Source organism: Prinia subflava, chromosome 2, assembly GCF_021018805.1.
Source record: "Prinia subflava isolate CZ2003 ecotype Zambia chromosome 2, Cam_Psub_1.2, whole genome shotgun sequence".
Taxonomy (NCBI): domain Eukaryota; kingdom Metazoa; phylum Chordata; class Aves; order Passeriformes; family Cisticolidae; genus Prinia; species Prinia subflava.
Genome location: NC_086248.1, coordinates 66243224 through 66267822, shown reverse-complemented (window position 1 = coordinate 66267822; position 24599 = coordinate 66243224). Strand labels below are relative to the sequence as shown.

General features: G+C 34.4%; 1 protein-coding gene across 4 annotated transcripts in view; it reads right to left on the bottom strand.

The window, feature by feature from the left end:
- Positions 1-24599, bottom strand: part of ADGB (androglobin) — a 104380-nt gene that overhangs the window by 19161 nt on the left and 60620 nt on the right. For all 4 annotated transcript variants that reach the window (XM_063390338.1, XM_063390337.1, XM_063390339.1 and 1 more), the window contains 10 exons: positions 24125-24257; positions 22479-22593; positions 20878-21045; positions 18775-18913; positions 13110-13298; positions 11651-11744; positions 9975-10109; positions 9027-9180; positions 5709-5896; positions 3972-4156 (listed from right to left, as the gene is read on the bottom strand). In XM_063390338.1, coding sequence (XP_063246408.1) covers positions 3972-4156; positions 5709-5896; positions 9027-9180; positions 9975-10109; positions 11651-11744; positions 13110-13298; positions 18775-18913; positions 20878-21045; positions 22479-22593; positions 24125-24257 — 1500 coding nt within the window. The remainder of the gene's footprint in view (positions 1-3971; positions 4157-5708; positions 5897-9026; positions 9181-9974; positions 10110-11650; positions 11745-13109; positions 13299-18774; positions 18914-20877; positions 21046-22478; positions 22594-24124; positions 24258-24599) is intronic.

Here is a 24599-nt window from a genome sequence, read left to right as displayed (position 1 = left end):
CGCCCAATCAGAGGTTAAGTGTGCCCCTAGAAACTCAAATGGAGCCAGGAAATATTGTTTCTTACGAAAGCCAAATGTCATGGATTAGTTCTTATTGCATCTTTCCTCCACCTAAGCCAGTGCTTTCTTGTTCCTAAAAAAAGCAGTAGAAGTCAGGAAATCAAAATAAAACCTTGCAGAAATGGTCTCTTAAAGAGGTCTCAAACTCCTGATCACAAGTTCTGAGTTGCACTTCTCTACTGCATTCAGAACCTTTAGCACCAGAGCCATCCCTCTGGCTGTCCCTGTGGCAAGGAGACCTGTGAGAGAAATGTGAAGGAAGACAATACTTGGTTTCTTCTAAACCATTTTTTAGGGTGCTACAACTCCATGGCTGTTATTTTGCAAAAGGCATGCCTAAGCAAGCTTGTAACTGTGGAATAGTTTCTCACTCAGCTGCTGCTGAGCTTTCTAGGTATCAGCTAATGTTAGGTTAATCAGTTAGGTATCCCATGCTGTGAAGGTGAGAGTAGGCATAATTCACAGTGATTAGATTATTATGTCTTTCACCAGAAGGAGCCAAAATGATGAGGCTTTCACTCAACAGAAGTGCATTTGGATGAATAAGAAACAATATCCAAAGACCCAAATCTTGAATATTCTACATCTGCAAGAAAACCTGCTGCAAAGAAAAAATTTATATTCCAGATAGAAGAATAACTATAATAACTATATAAAGGCATTTTCTAATTGCATAAATTGCATTGAGGTTACCATTTGCAATATTTGCATAAAGGTTTCTAGTCAGGAATGATTTTCAGTGCCTGTCTGAGCACTGCTAGCAAGGGCCTGTAGATGTATTTTGCAAAAGGGTAATTTACTAAAACAGTGAGGCCACCTAGATGTACTCCCTTGGAGTCAACAGAGGTGAGCTCCGCTCCAGGATGAGTTGTGTCGGGGCTTTGGGCGATGTGCACTGCCCTCTGCAGGAGCTTATCTCTACCGAGAAAAATAGGTGGAGTTCAAGGGAGGATGGATTCCTTAGACTGCAACTTTCATGAATGCCTCGCTATTCTCCTCTTCTCTCTCTCCTAAACCTGAAGTGCTTGAGTACTGAACAATTCTATCAAGATTTTCCCAGAGGAATATCCTGCCATGAAGATAATTCATCTCAGAATGGTGGAACCCCCCGCGAGAGTTGATCTTCTTCCTTTGCAGGAAAGATCACTTGGAAAAGCTCCCCAAAATACATACACAGCCAATAATTCTTGCAATGGTCACCAGGTGGTGCTGTAACACCAAATTATTTTTCTTACTACATACAAAAATATGGGTATATCATTCTTGGTTCTCCTAAGTTCTGGCTAGAAGAAACTTCTGTCTACCTAGCTTCCAGATTCAAATAAATATCTGAAAGATATTTTTATACTTTTTAACAGGATTGTATCAGACTGTTAATGTGGAAAATAAAAGGATTGTGAGCATTCACTTGCCCATCTGTGCTGACACAACTGCTGTGCTTGTACCAACAAAACAAATCGTGATTGCAATGTGTGTCAATATGCAAGTCCTTCGTTGTCAAGCAAATGTACAAGGTCCAAGTCATCTGCTACATCTCAGAAGACGTAAACACATTCAAAATCCGTTGGTTTATTGTAGTTTTTGAGCTGTAAAATACATTAACAGAACAGCTGTGACTGGAGATGAATTAACAGGCTGTGGGTGGGCAAGGAAGATAATTTTTTATTGCTGATGCTTGTACAATAATGTCACTTAAGAGAACTTCTGGCAACACAGTGATCAGTTCTATGAGAGGCAGAACATGTGTGGTAGTGAATAAGTGTCAAATTTAGGGATTGTATATGGCTTAACTAACCAGATTGGTGCCAATGGTACAGCAGTGTTTTCTGATTATTCCTATTCTGACAAAACACACTTTTTTAGAGAACAAAGAAATACTGACAGAAGGAGTCCTGTTGTATCAAGTGTCAGTTGTACAGATCTTCACTTGAACTTGGCATCACTATTTCTGAGTGTTTCTATATTGTTATTGCACAGGCCATAAAAACACTTTTGACAATAGCAAAGAAACATGCTTTTACAATGCCAAAAATTGAACCACTACAGAACCCAGAGACACTCAGTAGTTTGGGTAATACTATTCTGTCATATTGGTTATACTGAGAACATTTCACAATATTTTAATTTAATTTGATTGCTATGAAAGATTCTACAGAAAATCTCTTTGTGATATACAGGATGTACATTAATAGGAAAAGAACTTCAGTATTAAGGCCAATTGGTCTAGTATTGTAAAAATATAAGTAATAATAATAAAAAAAACCAAACAGTGACAGCTTCACAGTCATTCTTTCCAAATGGCAACTCTCTATATACTCACACACACTTAAAGAGCATCAAAATATTCATTTGAACTTCAAATATATCTTAAAATCATAACACAATTTTATGGCCACCACTGCTAAATAGGCCCTAATACAAAAACCTTCTTATTTTCAATCAGGTTAATGTAACACATATTCCACTGAATAATTCACAGTGGATTACAATAATTCTAAATTAGTATAAATTATTTTTATCATAGCACATTAGAGCTAGAATGTATGTGCCTGATTTCTGAGGATATTTTGCAAAGTCCTCACATATGTATCCTGATAGACTGGCAAATGCAAAATGCCACTTCTAGTTATTCTGCCTCATCTTCTCCTTCAGCATCTGGTGGAACCCATTTCTCTTCTCTGTCACTCGATTGTGCCTTGAAATTTATTTCAGTCTTCAGGCTATCACCCTTGCAAGAGACAGTCTCCCGAAACAAAGTTTCTCCTTCACTTTACTGAGGATAACTCGGCAACTTATTGCCACTATTGTGAAGCCCATCCTAAGCGGAGCTATTTTGTACTTTCCTGTTTCTATTTCCACTATACTTTCCTGTTACTATTAAGTTTACTAGTCCACTTCCACATTCCAAAACCAGTAACCAAAACCAGCTACTGATTATCTTGGCAAGTCAGAGAGAATCATGACAGCTTCTCTACAACTTCCTTTAAAACCCTAATGTTTTCCTCTAATGAATAACGTTTTAAGAGTGTGGTCTTCATAGGATGAAATTTTACATTTCTGGTAATAACAAGGTGCAGTTGAGACAGAAATCAACATGTTTCATAAATATGATTAAATCAATTATTTATCCCATAAAGCATGGAATTTCATACTACACATTTTGCTAAAGGATCATGTTTGAAAACTCCACAGTTCAAAGTAGTGGAGGTGAACAACTGAAACAGAATGCTATTTTGGGCTTTAGAAAAGCAATAATCCAGTATCTGAACAATTCGTCTTTGCCTCAGGTTCTCAATATGCTCAAATAGGCAAAATCACATTTACAGAAGATTTATTGTTTAGAAGGCTTCATAGAAGGACTGAAGACTTTCATATCTTACATACCTTATGTAAGATATAGTAGTATAGTAGTGTCCATGGAGAGTACATAGCAGACTTGTTGGCTTATAAACATTTGTTTTATTTAAGCAAACTTTTCATTCTTATGAAGAATTAATTTTAAAATTGAAACACAGCTATAATGAATAATTCAAAATAGTACACAAATAAAATGGAATTAATTTGATTTAGAAGTGAGGTGTATAGAAAACAGGGAAACAAATGTAGATTATCAAAGAAGATGGCATGGCACTAGCCTCTAAAATCTATTATGTATAAGAAGTATAATGAAGGCAGGCAGATGGTACTTAATTTTTTGTTTCAAATTACCTGAGCACTACAGGGTCCATTGTCAAAAATATGTCTAAGAATTATGTACTTCATTCAATAGTACTTATTGGTTTTGAACAGTAAAATTAAATATTAATGAAAAGAGCATGGGAAAATAGTATTTTATGTGATTATCTACAGTTACTGTAAGAATATATATCCTGCAGTGAATAGAATTATCAAATATGGAATACAATACTTACAGTGGGAGCTCAAAAGCAATTGATCAGCCCAGAAATTGAAAACCGGCATGACTGCATTGCCCTTTCCAATGACACTCTTAATTTCCTTCCCATTTTCTAGGACTTGCAGTTTAATGAACACATCTGATTTAGAGGTTTGTACCTGCAATGTAGCAGTATGTGGTGCTGTGACTTTTACAAAATACCTAAAGAGGAAGAAAACAATTATAGCAATATAACCAACTATATCCTGATCATTCTTTTTTAGAAAAGTGCCTAAATGTTGTGCTGAACTTGAAGCAAACACTTAAAATTGAGTTCCAACTCAACTGTTTTCCTAGAATCTGATGGGCTAAGCTTCGTGTAATGAAGTTTAGTGCAGTGAATCACCAAACAAAACAAGTGCTGATGCTGAAAAATGGGGTGGTCTAGCTATTTCTTTTCTTTTTCATTGCCGTATCGAATGTCCAATTAGACATTTAACTGCCTGCTGCACTTTTATTTGTTGACTATCATTAGTCAGATTAGAGAACTGTATCACTAGAAAAGTACCTGAGGGGAAAAAAAAATTGCTTTCAAAAGGGTAGGGATATCTTCTTTGATAGCAGTAGTTGCTTTGGTCATCTTAAAAGACTGTGGCATTAAAAACCTGTTGAATTAGTCTGAGGACAAAATTCAAATAATTTTTATGTTTTTCGAACAGTTGTTATGTCATAAACCATTGCTTTATGTATTATATGCTTATTGTCCATAAATTCAAATTATTATGACTAATCTCACCAAACAAGCACAGAAACAACAACACACAAAAAAATCCATCGCCCTGACTTCAGCACATTTGGAGCTAAACATATATATTTTTTTAAGATTAGTAACATCAGAAGGGCTGGGGGGTAGGGGGGGAAGGATGAAAATCATCTAGAAAGAGAGTGCTTACAGAATTTTAATGCATTTGTTTTGTTTCCATTACACGCTTTCTTTGTTTATAAGGAAACTGATTCCTTCTCTTAAAGAAACCTCGATCCCAAGAATAATCAATTGGTTTCAAATATTGAAAACTTTCAGGAATCAGGGTAAAATGTTTTAGAATTAACCTTCAAAACATACACATTTAATCAGCTCTAAGCACCGGGCCTGTGGTAGAGCAATGTGTAGTTTTTTGTGTAAAATCTTCAGTATGGCAATTTAGTACTGGTCAGTTCTGAACTCAGAAGGGATTTTAATGAACTTCAATCAATTAAAAAAGAATTAATAAAAACTAAATGAGATGTTTGATAAATATATTCTCCTGAAAGAATCAGCATGCTAAAATAAAACATATATAAATTTTTCTGCCAATACTTCAAGAGGGAAATTGGTCTGATATATTGGGAAAAAAAGTGTTTTATTCCTGTATTAATTAAATCTTTATGTCTCCTCCCCTCCCACAAAATTGTGATTTTAACACGTTTTTTCCCTAAAAGTACTATGGAATTTCAGTAATTGACATATGGATAAGACTGAGCTTACAGAAATGCAAAACACTATGTTTTGATTTTAAATCTATAGTCTTTGTACTTACACCTGTTCTTCATGAAGTGGTGGTAACATTTCACAAATAACACTTTCACTAATGAAATGTTAATTTCATAGCCCATAAAATTCAGCTATTGCCAGTAATATTCTCCCCCCTCCTCAGAAAAAGGAAAGACCACACTTTTCTGGTAGGGATGACTGATACAAACCCCAGAATTTGTTCATTCTTCTCTCAATATTTACCTAAACATTAGGAACTCCTTGTTGGGTATGTAATGCTCCCTAAATTGTTGAGTAGAATACAAATTATTTACAGCCCCACGAGAGAGGAATGGAAGGGCACTATGGGAGCTGATGAAGCGTAGAATCCATTTTCCACCTGCCACAGGTTGGTCACCAGTGTGTGCTTCAGCCACAAAAGTGTATCCTTTCTGAAAGGGGAAAACAAGGCATTTTTATCTGGCAATAACACCACTCAAAAGGTACTCTGTGACTACGTGCAACACACTTTCTTTCCTTTACACTTATTAATGTAATAAGATGTCCTTCACCAGCAAGAATCTTATAACTCCAGCCTATTCTAACTTATGGAGCATCTCTTATTTTAGCAATTTATATTTGGCAAAAAGTTACATAGCAAGTTAAATCCAGTTTCATCCAGCTGGAAAGCTGGTAGGTGTTTATAGGTGCAGACACAACCAGAGTCCTGAAATCACTTTCTAATCAAATTATTTGATGGTTTAAAATGTTCCTTCATGCTTGGGCAGTGTGAAAATAGGAGTGGATGAGTTTGCTGCATGGAAATTAAAGATGAGATTACTTAGGTCTTCAAATCTGAGGTTAAATTAACATTTACCCTAATTTAATAATGTCACTGCAGATACAGCATAAAATTACAAGATATTAATCTTATTTTTATGAAGATATTGATTTAAGAAAAAGTATTTCTAGTATTAGAAAATTCAAATAAAAAATACTAAAAAATGCAACACACAATTAATAGGGCTGATGCAGATTTAGGTACTCTTTATGAATCTTAAGAATAGGAATATGAGGAGCCAGGATACAACATAAAAAGTTTCAAACTTTGATTAATTTATATTTGTGAAAATGAAGGCAATATGAATGTGATTACTTGAAAGGCAGGGCTAGGAGAAACGGATATAAGGAGTGAAATGGCCACTTGTAATGCTGTGGGGGAAAATCAGAATTAAGTCCCTTCTTCATGTAGTCTAACTAGCCCTAATATCTCCCTATTTCACATACTAAAACTTCATGTTCCACCCAAGAAACAGTCCAAATAAAAACTTGTTGAAAGGCTTTATTTCTGTCAGTCCTCTTCTACATTTTGTTCAAAGAAATCAGAATTTAACAGCAAAAATATTTACCAGCAAAAACAGCTTTGCTGAAAAATCATTATAGTAAATAGGGTTGTGATTTCAGGACTATCCAATAATTCAGGGCTGTGGCTTCAGGAATACTGAATATTTAGAATGAAAGTAAAATAAATTATTATTTACTCCAATATTACTCCAATTTGTGCAATTGTAGCATTAAGGCACTGTACAACCTTTAATCACCAGAAGGTAATAGCAACCACTCAGAGTAACCATTCAGGAGAACTCACTTATTTAGACATTTAGCAAAGCACAGAGACACAGGCCCCTCTGTTCCTACCAAGTACACCTGGAAACGGAGAAGGATTTAGCCAGGTATTCAAAAGCCTTCTGACAGCATGGGGTGCATGAAAAGAACAATTTCTCTTGTATACCTATCTATAAAGATGATGTTATACAATCTTAACGTTCACTAAAAATATCCAGAAAATTTATACTTAGGGTCAAAAATTTGTTTGAGTGAGCATTTTCCCAATACTATGAGCAATTAGAAATCACAATAACTGAATTTTGTGTCTGGTAGGAAGAGTCACTACTGAGAAATAAGAAAACAGATCTGAACAACCCCATTAAATTTTTGTCTCTTTCTTAAAAAACCATCAAGACGTTTCACTACTTGCTTATGTATCTTGTTACAATTCACTGTCTCTAGAATCAGAAAGGATTGTTTTCTAATATACCACCCAAACTAACTTTATGGCAAAGTAAGATGAAACCCTTACGTCCTTCTATGACTAGTCAAAAGAAATAACTGAGCAGTGTCCTTGCTCAAACAGGCTTCTATTTTCTAGACTAAATATGGTGGTAGTGATGATTTCTTAAACTCTTATCTATGTAGGGCAGCTGAAGCTTGAATGCTTATCTCTATCCTTTTCTACAATCTGTTCAAAAGACTTGTGAATAATAGAGTAGAATTAAAAAAAACCACCAAGAACTAACACAAATTTAACTGTATCCAGCAGTAGAAAAAACACCAAAAAAAGAAGAAAAATTTAATGCAACCCAAAGAAATCCAAATAATGCTAAGCAAGTTGTCAGTTTCCATCTATGCTGTAATGTCTGCAAAAAGAAGACAGACTTTATTGCTAGTGGGAAGATTTTATCTTCATTGTCAATCATTCTGAAATGAACTTTAATGTGTTCCAGGAGTCTCTGCAGCAGAGTAACAGTATCTGTTGACAGGAATCCTTTTTATCTCTGTTGTAAACTGCTGAGTCATAGTTTGGAAGCAGAATTGGTGGGTGTATTTTTTTTTTAAAATGAGTTTTTAAGTAATAATACTGACATTTTAGAATTCAGGCATACTGTATAATTTCTTGCTTGATTTATTACATTGTTGACTATTTTTTACAAAATACTGTCACAAAAAAAGGTGACAGATTAAAATAATACAATTGTATTCTGTGCTTACTAATTGCCTTGTCAAAGTATCAGAAGAGCTTTCAAAAGCTTGTGCAGGTCCACTGAAACAATAATCAACTATTTGAAAATAGGAAGAAACAAGCTAAATTGTAGAGTACAGGGTTATATTCTTACTGAGGAACCCAGGAGCTCAGTGATTGGGAAATGCAAAAAGAACAAGTAGAAAAATATGGCATGCCTGTTTTAATACTCAAAAAATCACTCTTTACTGCTATAAAACCACATTTAATATTACAAAATATAGACTATTATTTTTGTAAACAATAACAAAAATGTGGCTTTAAGAGGAGACTTCTTCAATAGGGAAGAGCAGGAATCCAATGAAAAGGGCCACTTTCATTAGTAATTTACAGAATCACTCAGTCTACTGTGTTGTACCCATGGGAAGAAAAGGTGTATCCTTATCATTCCTTATTCAAACTTTTTATTTTGAAGTCAAACATTGGTACAAAGTTTACGGTACTCAGTGATATATATGATAAACAGGAAAAAACCTCAAAACTACAGCAGGTGGAAAGGGTACAGAGGAGAGAATAATCAAAAGTTCACTAGTAAATGTTCAGCACAGAAGCAGATCATTGATGGTCTCTGCTCAAACTTGCTAATAAATAAGGGTGTGCATTTAAGTAGAACACCATGACATAGCTAAATATCTCCACAGAATTTAGGCATTTGTTATTATTTTTAAAAAATAATAATATTTATAAGTTTAATATTTTTCACAACAACTTCTTGCATTTACCTTATTTTTAGGATAAACACGAGGTGCTACTTTGAAAAAGCCATGTGATATTTCCTCCTGTGTATCATTATCAAGAACATGAAGTCTACAGGAAGGGATAGTGGTAAACACCTTTGTCAATATAAGCATGTCTTCTGGGACAAAAAATATTTCTCTAAAAAAAATTAGATTGTATTAAAATTATATTAAGAAAGAAAAGGATATGTGCAACACAAACCAAAAAATATTTCCATGGTTTAACCCCAGCCAGCAATTAAGTACAATGCAGCTGTTCACTCACTTCCCACACCCAACCTACCTGAGGGAAAGAATCAGAAAGAAAATATAAATCTCGTGTGTTCAGAACAGTTTAACAACAGAAAAATATATACTAATAAATATTCTAATAATATTAATATTTTTAATGATTAGGAGAGGGAGAGAGAGAGTAACAGAACCCAAGAAAGACAAATGATGCTCAATACAATTGGTCGCCACCCACTGACCAATGCCCAGCTTGTTACTGAGCAGTGATCAGCCCCCTTCCAGATAATCCTCCCTCAATTTATGTACTGAACATGACATTCTCTGGTATGGAACATCCCTTTGGCCACTTCAGGACAGTTGTCCTGGCTGTGCTTCCTCCCAGGTTTCTGTGCACCTCTTCACTGGCAGAGCGTGAAACACTGAAAAGTCTTTGACTTGGGGTAAGCACTCAACAACCAAAACATCAGCGTGTTATCAATATTTAAATCCAAATACACAGCACTCTACCAGCTACTAGGAAGAAAATGAAGAAGGAATTAAGAAGAAAAGGAACTCTGTTCCAGCCAAAGCCGGAACAAGTACCTGTCAGAATTTAAGGAAAGCAGACAGATAAGAAGTAAGTTTTTAAGCAGATTAGTGAAAAACCACAGTGTATCAACACTATTTCTCTGTAAGAGTTGTACAGGGCTCTGTGAAACTCACCTGAAAACCAGAAACCATGCATTTGGTGGCTGATCAGCATATGTTACTGCATAGTCAGTAAAATACATCTTACAGCATTCATCTTCATAACAAGGAAACTTCTCAGCTAAATTACTGTTTCTTTTAAATATTTCTCTGGAAAGCAATCAACAAGATAAAGACTTCAATCTAATCAGGATGGCATATATATATATACTTTCTCATATGCAGATCATGAAGAACACTACTTTGCGCATGAATGTAAAACAACAACATAAAATGTATTACTAATGTTTCTCTAGTAGTTATCCCTTCATAAATAAAAAAAAAATCAGTGGAGGGATCAGTTCTTTCAGACCCCATGGCAAATATATACACATATTTCTATCCATCAGTCTATCTCCAACAACAGCTGTTTTTAATATACCAGGATGTTATGGCTTTTACAAAACTTTACCCTTTTTTTTTTTTTTTTAATGTCACTTAGCATAACTTCACTTTCTTTATATTATGTTGTCATCCTAAAGCTGTGGAATCATTAGAAAATTAAAATCCCTTTATTTAGTTTTAAAACTTTCTGGAACAACAAAGGATAAAAGCAAAACTTGTTGGCCAAGGTGCTAGATTGTTATTTTAAATGGAAATCTGCCAGCTGTTAAAAAAAAATCAGGCACATGCACATTAGCATGATTTTAACATTCAAATGTATCCCTCAGGACAATACCTATGAACTCCATAAGTTTTAGAATTCTGAAGTCAGACTAGAAACTGCATCTCATCTTTGTTGATGTAGAAATGCTACAAAAATCTAAAATGGATGGCTAATAACATCACTGAACAAGGCTGTGGTTGCAAAGTGCTGATCCCAGCAAGGTACACAGGTTTTACGAGGTTAGAAACACTAAAAGGTGAAATAAAATTATAACTGGTGTGAGTGGTGCACAAATTGCTGGTTATAAGGAGCGAGGATTTATATCCACAGGCAGTAATTATTGCCATTTTTCACTCCTCGCCCCTGGAAGAACCGATTTACTTCTAGATCAGTTGTGTGAACACTTGCAGAGAGATTTTTCAAGCATTTAATGGAAATATGTGATCCCCAAAGAGTTTTAGGCTTGAAAATTACTTAATGAACACTTTTGAAATTAGAACAGCCATATTTCCAAAAGCTGTAACACAATATCAGGGAAAGCATAGACATATACCTACTACATTTCTACTACCTAGAAATACATCTACTTTCCTTCAAGCAAGTGCAACAAAAATGTCCCCTGTTGAAATAATAAACTGGGTACAAATAAATAGTAAAGCTATATTCTTTCTACTGTCAAGCATGATTGCTTAACAGATAGTACAAATCAGAAAGTTTCTTTAAATCAACTGGTTAACTGCTTAGCTAAGGAATCAGTATTGGATCTATACTTATGGACCAGCCTACCAAATACTCAAAAATTAAATACATGAAAAGGGTAATATTTTAGCTTAAGCTGTAGAAAAAATCTGTAACATATCTAAAAATTAGATTTTACTCATGTAGGATACACAGAATAAAGCACAGCATATAGTTACTAAAAACATTTCATCCCTTCCATCAGAGTTTTGTAATTTTGACACTAATAATGCTCTTACCATGTTTATTTTGTGAAAAAAGAGTTTATAACTGCCTGCAATAAAAGTTTGATTTATTGCATGATTACCTTAATAATTTTACAGCATACTCTTCAAAATTTATCTCAATCATAGCCCACAGGTTTTTCAACGTTTCTTCAACATCAGTGTTCTCTTTAGTACCTGGAGATAATAAAATAAGTTAGAAAATATAACATCCAATTTTGCTATTGTTCTAAATTTACACCTGCCAAACACTTTTGAAAAATGCCACTTGCACAAGTAAATTGCCTTATTTATTTGGAGTTTTACAGAAGTCTCACTGAGCTGAAAACTGTTTTTTTCCTTTGACAGAGTATATTCCATTCATCACCATCTTTGTACTTTTCAGCACTCCTACAACTGCAAAAATTATGTGATCAATATTTTCTCCAATTTACAGTTTCGCTGCAGTGATATGTGGCAATCTCTATCCTCAGAGAATAGACTATTTAACTCCCAGCAACTTTCATCTGCAGGTACCAGGAAGGGATAGGAATATATCTAAACTATCTGTGTAACAAACAGGAAAAGAATTGGGCAGCTCCAATTTATCCCACCCATGTTGGAAAATTCACATTACTGAATGTGTTGTTATCTCAAGGTATCTGCCTCTATATATGGAACACAGATGAAGATTAGACAGATATTAAAGTCTTCAGTAGTACAATACAAATCTTGGTTTATTCCAATAGATACCTTATCCTTTTAAAATCAAATGTCTCTCTTTGTAACTGAAATGTGTCCAGACTCAAGCCACAAACTTTGAATCTCAGACTAAAGATTGTATTAACCCTTTGGATATTACCCTAAAGATACTGTTGCTATCAAATTCCTTTCCTCATGTGGGTACTTTAAGATTACAGCAAAGTCTTTTCTTATCTGTTCTTTTTGAAATTACAAATTAACAATCTGTAAGTACAAGGCCTATATTTAATCCCAATCCTTACAACTCTACTCAGAATTTTGAGGTTATCTTTCTTTCTTCCTGGACTGTGAACACTGCACTTGGACACAGTATTCCAGCTGAGATGATAGAACTGCTGAATAGGAAATGGGCTACAAGTCCTGAACTGCTATGCAAAATTCATCTATCTATATGCACAAGAATGAAGGATACTATCAGTACAGTATCTTCAGGGGACAACATCAGACTTCAATCTTGTGTGTGTTCCACTGACTACTCATTATAATGCTTAGGTTCTTGTATGATTTCCTTTACATTTCCAGAAAAAAAACCTCCTAACATTTAGCCCAGCTCTGACCTAAGTGTACATTAATGTAAATTCTGGTTTAGTATTGGCGCAAATCTAGGGGGTTGTATCTTTCAGATACTTTTTAGTATCATATGTGCTGAGTGGTTAGGTGTATTTAATAGAACTATAAGTTCTATTTAATTTTTTTCAGTTAATTTTACCTAGATATTAATTAGCAAAAAACTCTTTACAGTGAAGTTTTGAATAAGATGAAGTATGAAACATTTTTGAAAGACATTTTTAAATGACACACCTGGTTCTCTGCTCTTCAGTATTTTCCTAATATAGGTCCCTCTCCAGATGGCTTGAATTTTGAGAGCTGCTGCTTCTTCTTCAGTTGTGGGAGTTTGAGTCTCCCAGCTACTAGGGAATTTCTCCTCACTGCTCTCTGGAGGATGGGAAGGATGAGTAACATCAACAAAGCCGGAAGTCCTGTAGCTGCCTGTAATGGATTTAAAAAGAAAAAAACCCAAAACAAATAAACAGAAAACAGCAAGAGAGTGATTTCAAGCATAAAACTTTTATGATGAAAATATCACTCTTGAAATTTTGTTCTTATCATAAGTTGGAGAAAATATCTGTATGATTACACAAAGTCAAAATGTCAGCTATTTTGCTAATTACAAACATCAAATCATTTAATGTTTCTCTTCATGGACAGCTATTGCAGGACATTTTTTAAAATCATGTCTCCTACTGTAATTTCAAAATGTTCTTCCAAACATGAACCAAGAGGATTTATTACACCAAAGCCTGACTCTGTGAAGCTCAAAAGAGCTTCACAAGATTTTAAGTACTTCTGTCTCAATCTGATAATTTTATTAAGTAATAATTTCAACACCAATGTTCAAAACATTTTGTTTAACCCTCACAAAGAAGCCATGGAATAAGCGTAAGATCTATGATAAAGGGAGAGTTCATTTATCTGACTGACTTTATGTTACTCAGCAATTTTGAAGTGGAACAGAAATCAGTGGGTTCTGACAGGTTAGCAATGAGCTCTTTGAAGGCATTCTTGCCTGGAAATTTGTATCCTGCGAGCCATCAGCACCAGGATTTAGGGAAGGGTGTGGGGAGCAACACTCCAAGGGGCCAGTGCCAGCAGGGTAGTTTAGAACTGCACACATATGGAACAAAGGGAACAAGACAGCATGATGGAAAGGAAACAGCTCTGCCAAAGGAAGTACCACAAAAAAAGAAAAAAAAAAAAAAAAAAAAAAAAAAAAAAAAAAAAAAAAAAGGAGGAGAGGAATCTGCTTGAAAAAATGTAGACAACACTGAAGGCAAACAAACTATCTTAAGATATTGCTTTCATCAGCCAGATCACACATTTCAATCCAATCACTTTTACTCAATATTGCTAAATCTGTCTGTGTTCTCAAACCATAATTTCTCATCAGTATTGCATTTCCAAACCCTATAAAGCCTCTTTAATACTTGGGGACTGAAAGATTACACAAGCCCACTTCAATAGAAACCAGATTTGAACTCAACAACATGGATAGCACAACTGCTTTTATAAAACAGAAGCATATAATCAATCACAGAATAATACAAACTTGAGTGGACCACTGAAGGTCATCTGGTCCAATCCCACATCCAAAGCGAGAGGAATTTAGAACAGGTTGCTCCTGTTCTTGAATAAATGTCCAGTCCATTTTTTAATACTCCATAACCATGGAGACTCCATAATTTAAGTGGGCATTCTTTTCCAATTTTTCACTAGCCTCATGGTGAACAATGTATTCCTAACATCCAGCTGGAATTTAGTATGTTCTAAGATGTATCCTGTCTGTGCACCTCTGGAAAGTCTTTGGCTCTGCCATTCACTCACCACTGTAACACATTTCAAAATTAATTAGTTCAGTCTACAAACTTGTCTATTTTACAATTAAATAACCCAGTGGCAAGATGACTTCTGAACCCAATAATCATTGTCTTAATGGAAGGAAAATAGACATTAAATTTCAGCTTGTGCTTTGGCTCAGAAGAATGAGTTCTGCTGCAGAGCCTGCATTCCTCATATAAGGTGAAATAATGTATTATAAAATAACAGTTGTATATATGAACACACATATACACAGATTGACCTACTAGGTAAGAATATCCTAAAATGGAGCAGGAATCAAAAATGTAGAAAAGTAAATACAAAAATATTGGTGTGGTGCTGCCCTGTGAACCAGCTGAGAAATTCATCCACTGAGGATGTCAAAGGACTCCATAACTAGAAATAAATATCTATACCTCTAGAAATAAAACATTTCATTTGTGAGGATAAAGAATATATGGATTTACAGTAAGTTAATTAAATGTTAAACTGTTTCTGAAAACACAAATATAAAAAAAAATGTATGGATTGTCACACAGAAATCAATTCTATTTATAGAAACTGTCAAAAGTTACTGCAGATCAGGCCAACCCCCCAAAATAATGAGTATATATTCCTAAAGTATATATTCCTAAGGAGCTTCTTTTTGGTTCTAATTATTTATACAATGTCATAAGAACAAAAATATTTTTCTTTGCAACATTTAAGGCAAAATAATGAGGTCTAAATTAAATATTCTGATCTTTCAAGGCTTTTTTTTTACTTAACAATTCTTAATATTTTTTCTTAGAAGCAGAGAAATGTATACTGTGAAATGCTTTGAATCAATCAGTCTTGAACTAGTGAATGTTTTAAATCCATCAATATTGGGTGGATGTTTCAAATTTGACATTATGATTGAAAACAGATTTGTCAAAAATCTCTGACAAGCCTTAGCTGTTAATCAGAAGACACTGTGCTAATAATAAAACTGAAGCTTTCAAAGCAGCCTATCAAGGAAGGCACTGCTCACCATAAAATCACTGCAGTTTTCCTGGAGGCAATGTGGGAATGATTTTTTTTAAAAGAAAAAGAAGTCTTTTGCATATACTCAAGAGGCACTTTACATATTCAACCAAATAATGTCAAACTTTCCCTCACCCCTTACTGGAACTCAAGTTCAAATCCAAAGTGCAAAAAGAAACAAATGTTCAGAATTCTCTTTTCAGTCACACAAGATAACACAACTGTATAATCAGTTGTCTTAACCTGTGTTTCTGGAGGAGAGAGAAGCTTATTCTGAAAAAGGACTGAGCAGGACTTCCTAAATACAGTTTCACAGTTCACATATGTTTACAGAGAACAGCTCAACTTCTAGATAAAATTTCAGACCAGAAGGTTTTAAGAGAACTGTACACTCCGCTTCCAACTTCAAAGTTGGAATTTACCCATGAGAAAGAAATGTAGCCCTTGAAATGTGCCTAAATGACTGTCAAGAGTTTGAGACTCTTGAAAGTATGTGCCACAGACCTCCACTGGCTCACTATTGGGTGCAATGAAACCAGGACAAGGTAAACAAAGAACATGTGCAACAGAGAGCAGGCAGCCAGTGTTGAACTGCCAACAGTACCTCTTGTGTATCATCCTGATATGCTTCCTTTCCCAGGAAGCATAATATACCTGTGTAAATTCAGTACCTCATGGCTGCCCAAAGTTCTGTAGGGCCCCTTTATTCACTCTCTTTCCAGACTACAACAGAAGAGCCATGCCATGGTGAAGCACTTGGCTTCAGATACTTCCATCCTTTCTTCGTATGTTCACAAGGCATGGTCTTCCACTTGTTTCTTGTGGCTCTTCTGCTAATTGCTCCATGAAGAATGGATGACTTGGCAGTCAAATAAATATGACTAGATCATTTTCAGGTTGGCTTCTCAGAAACCTTAGCAGGCATGACCACTAACTGCAGTAAATCATAATATCCTTGCCCTTGGTAAATTTTGAGATTAATTCAGCACAGAGTGCAAAATAAATACGTCAATATAGAATGGAGGTTCTGTTTCAAAAAAAGCTCAGATTTGACCTGATATACTCGCAGACACAGGTGACAAAAATATTTCATTCGTCTGTTACAGTAGTTTACACTGATGTCTATTAGGTTCCAAAGGGTTACAATCTCATGTCTTGACAAGATTTAAGTAACTAACCTGACAATGCAGTAGTGCTAATGTGGGCCAGGGCAATCAGCTGAGGCCAATCCTTCTAGGCCTTCCTACAATGCAGTTTTCAACTGTTTTTTCCTGCTATCTACCTCTTTTTTCCTTGACATTTCACTTGGTCTGTGCTTTATTTCTTTACGGTTCTGGATGGAACCTTAACAAAAGCATGCATTTACTCCAAAGCAACCTTTATTAAGCAGGGCAAAACATCAATAAAGGTCAAAAAATGTCAATAAAACCAAAGGGAAACAATTACCTTTCCAGTTCAATAGGGATCTTTTGTAATTTAATTCTAGAAAAGCAAATAATTTAAAAGGATATGTAGGACACAGGAGAAAACAAAACTGAAACAGAACTTTCTTTCTCCATATATTTATTCCACTTTTTTGATTCACTGCGCAACTCCTAAAAAATAGTCTGTTGCAGTGGATCTCATACTTTAGTAATTTATAAAAGATCTTTGCTACAACCTGTCAACTGTGCTAATTATTCAAATCTATTTTAAAAATGTCTTCTAATGCTGACAAGTGTTTAAGGGGTTTTTTTTGGGATACAGAAATCAGTAGCACAGTCATCTTTAAACAAATGTGACAGGTGTTGTTTACTTCAAGTGGTGTGATAAATGCCAATGTGTTGACCCCTGTAACATACTCTTGTCATAGGATGAAATTCTCTGAAAAATACCTGTCTTACAGAAGAATAACCTTCAGAAGAGATTCAGAGGAAAGTTCCCAGTAAAAAGAGATGTGCTTATAAATGCTTTCTTAAAATGACAAACGTATTACAACATTGTGTCAGTAAACATATTTGTGTACATTTTAATTTAGTTTTTTATATTATTTTTCCAGAATACAGTGACTAATCAAATTAAAAGTTAGTATCATTTTGTTTAACCAAGTAGAAACACTTTATCCTCTTAGTTCACAATAGACAAAGGAAAAGCTAGGTCCCCATAAAAAGTCTTCAAATGGTGATCATGTCTCTTCCCACAAATCAGAAAAATTATTTTTTCTGTTCTAATATGAAACCATATACATAAGGCTTTTATTAATAAATTCAATGCTAACATTAATACATTAAAAAGTTACACAGACTGAAAAATAAGTCCTAAAATGGAAAAGAGCAATATATTTGGTTGCCAGGCAAACTTAACTCTAACTGCGTAAAACTTCAGCCTAAAAAATGAAGCAAAGAAACAGTGGGAAGAGAATTATCCCTGCTCATAATAAATGTTTGCCTTCCAATGGCTTCTCCCTGAGTACATTCAGGTACACAGCACACCCTGACCAGGCTGAAGAAGAGGCAGATGGTGCTGTAGCCAGTGCCACACTACATGGGTATGATGAGCCAGCCAATTAGCCAGGCCACACAATAATTTCCCAGATAGCAAGCTCAAAAAAAAAAGCAAGCAAGCAAGCCAACAAAAATTAAAATACCTCTCCCCCCAAAACAAACAAAATCCTCTCAACTCATCAGTAAGAAATAGTTGAACTTTCAATAAAGGTACTAACTTGAGTCTTTCTCATTTTGTGAACAATATATGCATTTAAGGTCTTCTCAGCTGATACTTTGAACAAAAGTGATGAGGTGCAGTACATCAGGTAAAAAAATGCAGATGTTTGTTAATGTTTATCAATATTGACAAATGCATCTCAAAGAAGACAAAGGGCAGATTTATAAATTAACAAAGGGTAAACAGACTTCCTGGAACAAAGAAAGGATGAGCCTCTCTTCTAAGATGAGCCTCAGATGTGCTGTCAACAGTTAAAGTCTTAGGCTTAAAAATTAACTGTGCCTACTTAAGCAAGAAAAAACAAGAACAGAGAAGAGTTGGCCTCCCTGAAAATAAGAATGGGCAGATAAATTTGAAGTTATTAGCAATATCAATACATTACCTGAAAACACAGTGTCATCCCCAGAAATATCAATGTCTTTAAAATCCAAAGTGAAGGACCTGAAGGCAAATTTATATCTGCAAAGATCCTTCTTGTCTAATATATATTTGATCAAATACCAAAATGCATTATTGAAAACCTAAAATCAGAAAGAAGAAAAGCATTCAAAGAATGATTCATTTATAAAGACTGATTTATACTTCTCATTATTGTTTCAAAAACTGTTTCTCTCTTCTCTTACCATGTATAAATGAAGTCTTCAACTTCCTCTAATAAATACTGTATCTGAAAATTAATCCCAACTGTAGGATTACAATGGTTCAAGACAACAATAGAGAGAAAACCTGTTTCATGCCTGGCTTATAAAAATAAGAAAACAGGACTTATTCTACAGAGCATTTATCACACAGAAACATCCTAGTAGTTTATGTGTAGGGGGTTGATGGCCTTACACCAGAGGACAGAAAAACATAATTGCTGTCATGACAATGAGAGTTCTAAACTCAAGGTTTCAGAACAGAGACTGATAACTGAATGGGAATGCTTTCAGCATTAGAAGGTGTCATAGCATGGGAAGATTTGGCTCTATTTTTATGCTTTGACATATTGATGCTTTTTAAACAGTCAAAATTCAGTCTTTTCCTCCCCCACTCCTAGTAGATGGGAATTTTAGAGTGTGTTTCACAGAGCTTTTTTCATAATCTGAGCTGAAGAATATAATAACAACTTACTGGAGAAGATTAAATTTTTCTCTTTGTTGCCCTTAGTTTTAGATTTTTCTGCTTTCTGGGAACATAAAATATATTTTAATAATAATAATAATGTCCTTTATTTTTAAATTAGTACAACTAAGTAGGAAAAAATATAATAGATTCTTTCTTGTATTCAAAACAATTTTTTTCTGTTTGTATTAAAGACAGATAATTTCCATATTTTCATTCTGAATCACTGTCAGCTCAGTGCCTTTCATTTATCTTATTTCTGTCTTTTTATTCTTTTTCAGTTATACATTGGTCTTCGCAGAGGGGAATGTGTATTTATGACTACTGAATTTTTCTTAAGGTCCCAAAGTTTTGCACATATTTCACATGAGAACTTGCATTTAAAATTTGTATATTCCATTCCTGAGTTCAAACCAATTTTGTTTTTCCTGGTAGACTTGGCATGTAAATTCTTTCATGAGTGGTGCACCTGTAATCATTCTTTATTAATTCTGTTATTTTGCTGAATTTGAGCCTGGTGTCAAGCCCATGTATAAAAGTGCTAGCTTAGGTGTTCTAATTTTCAATATCAGTGATTATAAAGATTTATTATCAGTGGTTATTCTTCTATTCAATCTTCTAAACTACACAGTCTAAACTGTATGAGCTTTCTAGTACTTTGATGAAAATAAATGGATCTGGAATATACAAAATACTGACTTTAGACAAATCAAGCTATAGCAATATGATCAACATTTGCATACATATAAAAATTAGTGCATCTTCTATAAAAATTTTTGTTGCAATCTTTTTGTAATATTGGAAAGCTATAGCATAGAGATCTACACAAAAGTGTAATGTTTTCATCATATACCTTTAATTTATCATACATACAGAGCAGAAAAGTTAAAAAGGACTGCTATAGTTTCAAGAAACAAAGAGCCAACTTGAAATACTGTGAATGAAAGAACCCATTTCTGCCTTCAGAAATATAAGCTGTAATAATATTTTCCTGTTTCATCAACATTAGGCACAGAAAGCAATCATTAGACTTTTCTGCATTTCAGGTAGCATCTTCCAAATTCAAAATGAAGTTGTAATACAAAATCAGCTCATGCTTTCTGCCATTAAGTATGCTAAACTAGAATGACACAAATAGACTCAATTTAAAATGTGCTATTCTGTTCACATTGAAATTTTTCTTCTTAAAAGAAGATAATTATCATACAGTTGCAAGTTATGTCATTTGGGCTTACACTTTATAATGCATGCTGCATTCAGAGCATGCAGATGGTCCTTGTTAAGTGCACAGGCATTGTTTTGAAGAGGATAATGACAATGTTAAGCAGTTATCCAGCTTCTGTAGCTTTTAGATATGTCTTCATTAAAACTATTTGCCCACCTTGATGTTTTCTTTAGCTGTTTTAATATCATGAAGGCCAGGAGGACAATGAGCTACTTCCAATTCCTTCAAGGCTTTAGGAAGCTCATCCTTATTGCTGAAATTATTTATCACATTTCCAACAGCTTTCAGGATAGCTGTAGCCTGTTCTATAAATCGAGAGCTCTCCTGGGGAAAGAGAATATACAATCCATTGCTAGAAAGATTGCTTGAAGATTTTCTTTGGTTTTCCTTCTGGGGCATGACAGAATACAAGCTTTTTCTGTGATGAAATACAAAACTTTCTGAATTCATGCAGTTGTTCTTCATCTTATAAACTGTACAAGCAATTATGTCTCTGATATTCAAAAGCACATAAAATTCTCACTGATTTTAGACAGTGAAATAAATAACAGGCACCATAAGATATACCTATTCATTGTTTTATTTTTCTTATATCATTAGTCCTAGGAAATTTAATTAAAAATATTGAGACTTTCTACTGCAGTGTAATAAGACTGTCCGCTGAAGTGCTCAGAATCTTCTGTTATGGAAGTACAAATTAGTATTGGTATCCTGCTGAAAACAATGATCAAATATATGCTGCCTAAAGCCTCAATAATCTTTGTCAGGATTTCTGTGCAAGAATGGGAACGCCTTCCTGCAAATGACAGCCTGCAGAGAATTTGCCTCAAGAAGAAGTGCAGGGAAAACCCAAGGATAAAATTCTGCTTTATTTTCTTGATGAGAAATAGCTTTTCATCCAAAAATTGAAGGCAAGGGGATACTACAGCCACAAGACATTTTTAATGACCCAACTTCTTATATTTCAACTTCTTTACCACAACAAATGTGATAAATTCCCACAAGTTGTTTTAGTGTTCTATTATTAGGACCCAGAATCTACACTGCTCTGTAAATTTGCTGTTACACTCATCTTTTAAAACATTTTTGCACAAATGTTCTCTAGAAAATATATTCCCTTCCCTCAGGGTCTTCAACAAGAATTTGGGCCTATTGGTTGCTAAAGAAACCTTGAAAATATGGATGACAGTGATGTCTGCCTGGATTACAAACAATGAAGAACAAAAGCTGTAGTAATTTCTCCCCTGGGCCTCTTATCTCAGCTATGAAAAGTAGTTTGATTAAATTGCTCATTTTACATATAAAAGTTGCTCTGGAACACAGTGAGTAATGTGCGGTCTCATGGGACCAAACATACTTCACTGATGTGAGATTTTATTTAAACAGGTAGGTATTTTTTAATATTAATTAATATTTATACATGTATTTTATGACATGCCTCTAAGAGTGACTTATATGCTACCCTGACATCTGTATTTCGACAAGAGTGTTTTTCATATTTTATGCTGCACTACTATGTGAACCACAATACTACCCAATTTTAACTCACATATTTATGTAAGGTAATTTTTGCAATATGCATCCAGTACCTGTTATGCTGTGAAACACGTATCTCTAATGCCCTTACCAATTTCATATTAAAATTAGTACTATACCATTGAATATGAATAACCCTAAATGGAAATCCAATACTACCTCACTTTAATTAACAGCCAGAAAAACTGTTAACAAGATGTTTGATTAGTCATTATGCACACCTTCTGAAGAGCTGGCATCACAGCATCCTCTTCTCCAAAGACACAGGGCACCATGGTACACAGATGAATGTGGTGCCCTATGGGACAAGTTACTCTGAAGAGCAGGATGTGTCGCCTACAATCAAGAAAAAAAACAACCAAAAAACCTTTCTTTTTTTTTCTTTTTTTTTTATTGTAGCAATTCTTAAGCTTTTCCTTTCACACATTTGGTAATATCACTGTCAGAATTGTATTTAGGTAAAGAAACTTATTCAGGCCACAGCTTCAAAGTGCTAACCAGAGATCCAGCAGTGAGAACAGGAAAGGAGAGTTAATGCCCTCCAGACACACTGATAGTTTTTAATTACATCTTTTTTCAACTGAAATTTAAATGCCCCTTGGCCACTAACAGACAGTGGGAAGAGAATGCCTCACAAGCTTACCAAGTGATTTCTCTTTTGGAATGAAATGGGGAACTGGTCAATAAGCTCATTTGTCTCCCACACCTTTTGTAAATTAAATCTGACTGAAAGCCTCCTGTCTCCTACTGGAGTAAAGAGAATCAAATTTGGAAGCTTTTAAATTTTAAATGATGATATCTCTGCTAGCTTTGAAATTTACAGGTGCAAAAAGATACACAAAAAGATACATTTTTGCTCCCCCTACAGAACAAGAAATACAAATTTTTGCTCCCCCTACAGAACAAGAAATACAAAATTTAGAAACTACACTACGAAAATACAATATGAATGCAGAACTAGATGTGAATGTAGTCTATAAACATAATAAATATTCCAGTTTGAGTCTGAATCAAAACAAATAAAGAGCACTTATAAAGATCTTTGATTTAATTTCAATATGCTAGTGTTGTGGTATTTTCTTTATATGCCTATTTATTTGACATCTTAGACAATTTTTAAGATACATTTTGATTTCTCTCTTTGAAAAGAAACTGATTATTTTCTTTCTTTAGGAAAGTAGAAGGTCTCAGTGAATTAGTCAGGAGAATTATGCTTATGACAAGCCCTGAAGATATTGTTTTGCTGGTTTCCCTGGAAAGATTTTCAGAAAATAACATATCAAGGGCTCTTGCTTTTTATCTATTTCTTTATTTAAACTATCAGCCACTGTCCCACACTGAATATTTAGAGTTACATGCAAAGAGAAAAAAATTATATTAAGCAGTATATGAATAGGAAGTAAGATATGCAAGACTTCATGGATAAGGTTAGAATTTCTCCTGTCATATTTCTTAAATCCTTTTTCAAGAAAAGATCGAAAACTCCTATGGTATCATCATGCTTTTACAGTTCCACTAAAAATGCTAATTCTTACATTTTTCTTGCTACTCCAAGGAACATTTCAAATCATTCTAGTTAGAAACACTTTTAAGTAGGAATTTGTAGGAATTTAAATCTTTTCTTTTAGTATGTCAGTGAGATTTTTCTTGTTAAATTCTTGTAAGTAAGAGTAAAGAACTCAGAATCTTTATAAAAGTGTTGGTAAATTCACAGTAATTTGGCAGTCTTACCAAATCCTAGCTATCAACCTGTCTGATACTTCAAAAACTTATGTTTTAGGAGATAAAATTTTACTGGATTATTGTGTAAAAGATAATTTCAAGCCTACACTAAAGAGTCAGGACAGAAATGAAGCTTCATACATACCCAGCAGGAAGATTTACCACAGTAGCTTTGGTTGCAGTTGTATGTATCTTTAACACAAGTTTTCCAGGAGTCACAGAAATCCAAGAGAAATATTCAACCTTCAGCACACCCGTTGAATATTCTTTTTTAGTATCTAGGTTAAGAAAATAAAACAAACCAAAATACAATAATACCTAACATGTATATACATATTATGTATAATAATACATAACATGGGGAGGGTGAATAACAACATTCAGACACACCTATGCAGAATCTGTAGCTACTTCACAGTCAGTAAAGTCTTAATTTAGGTTTTGCTAATGCTGAATAAAAACCAGTCACTTAAAATGCATTGGTGGTACAAAATGTGGCTTATTTCTAATATTTACTAGAAAAGAATGGTTATAAAATGTGTTACTAGGATGTATACCTCAGGCATCTTCCAAGTCACTTAAGGCTACTCAAACAAATCCTTTCTGTCTGCATGCAAAGG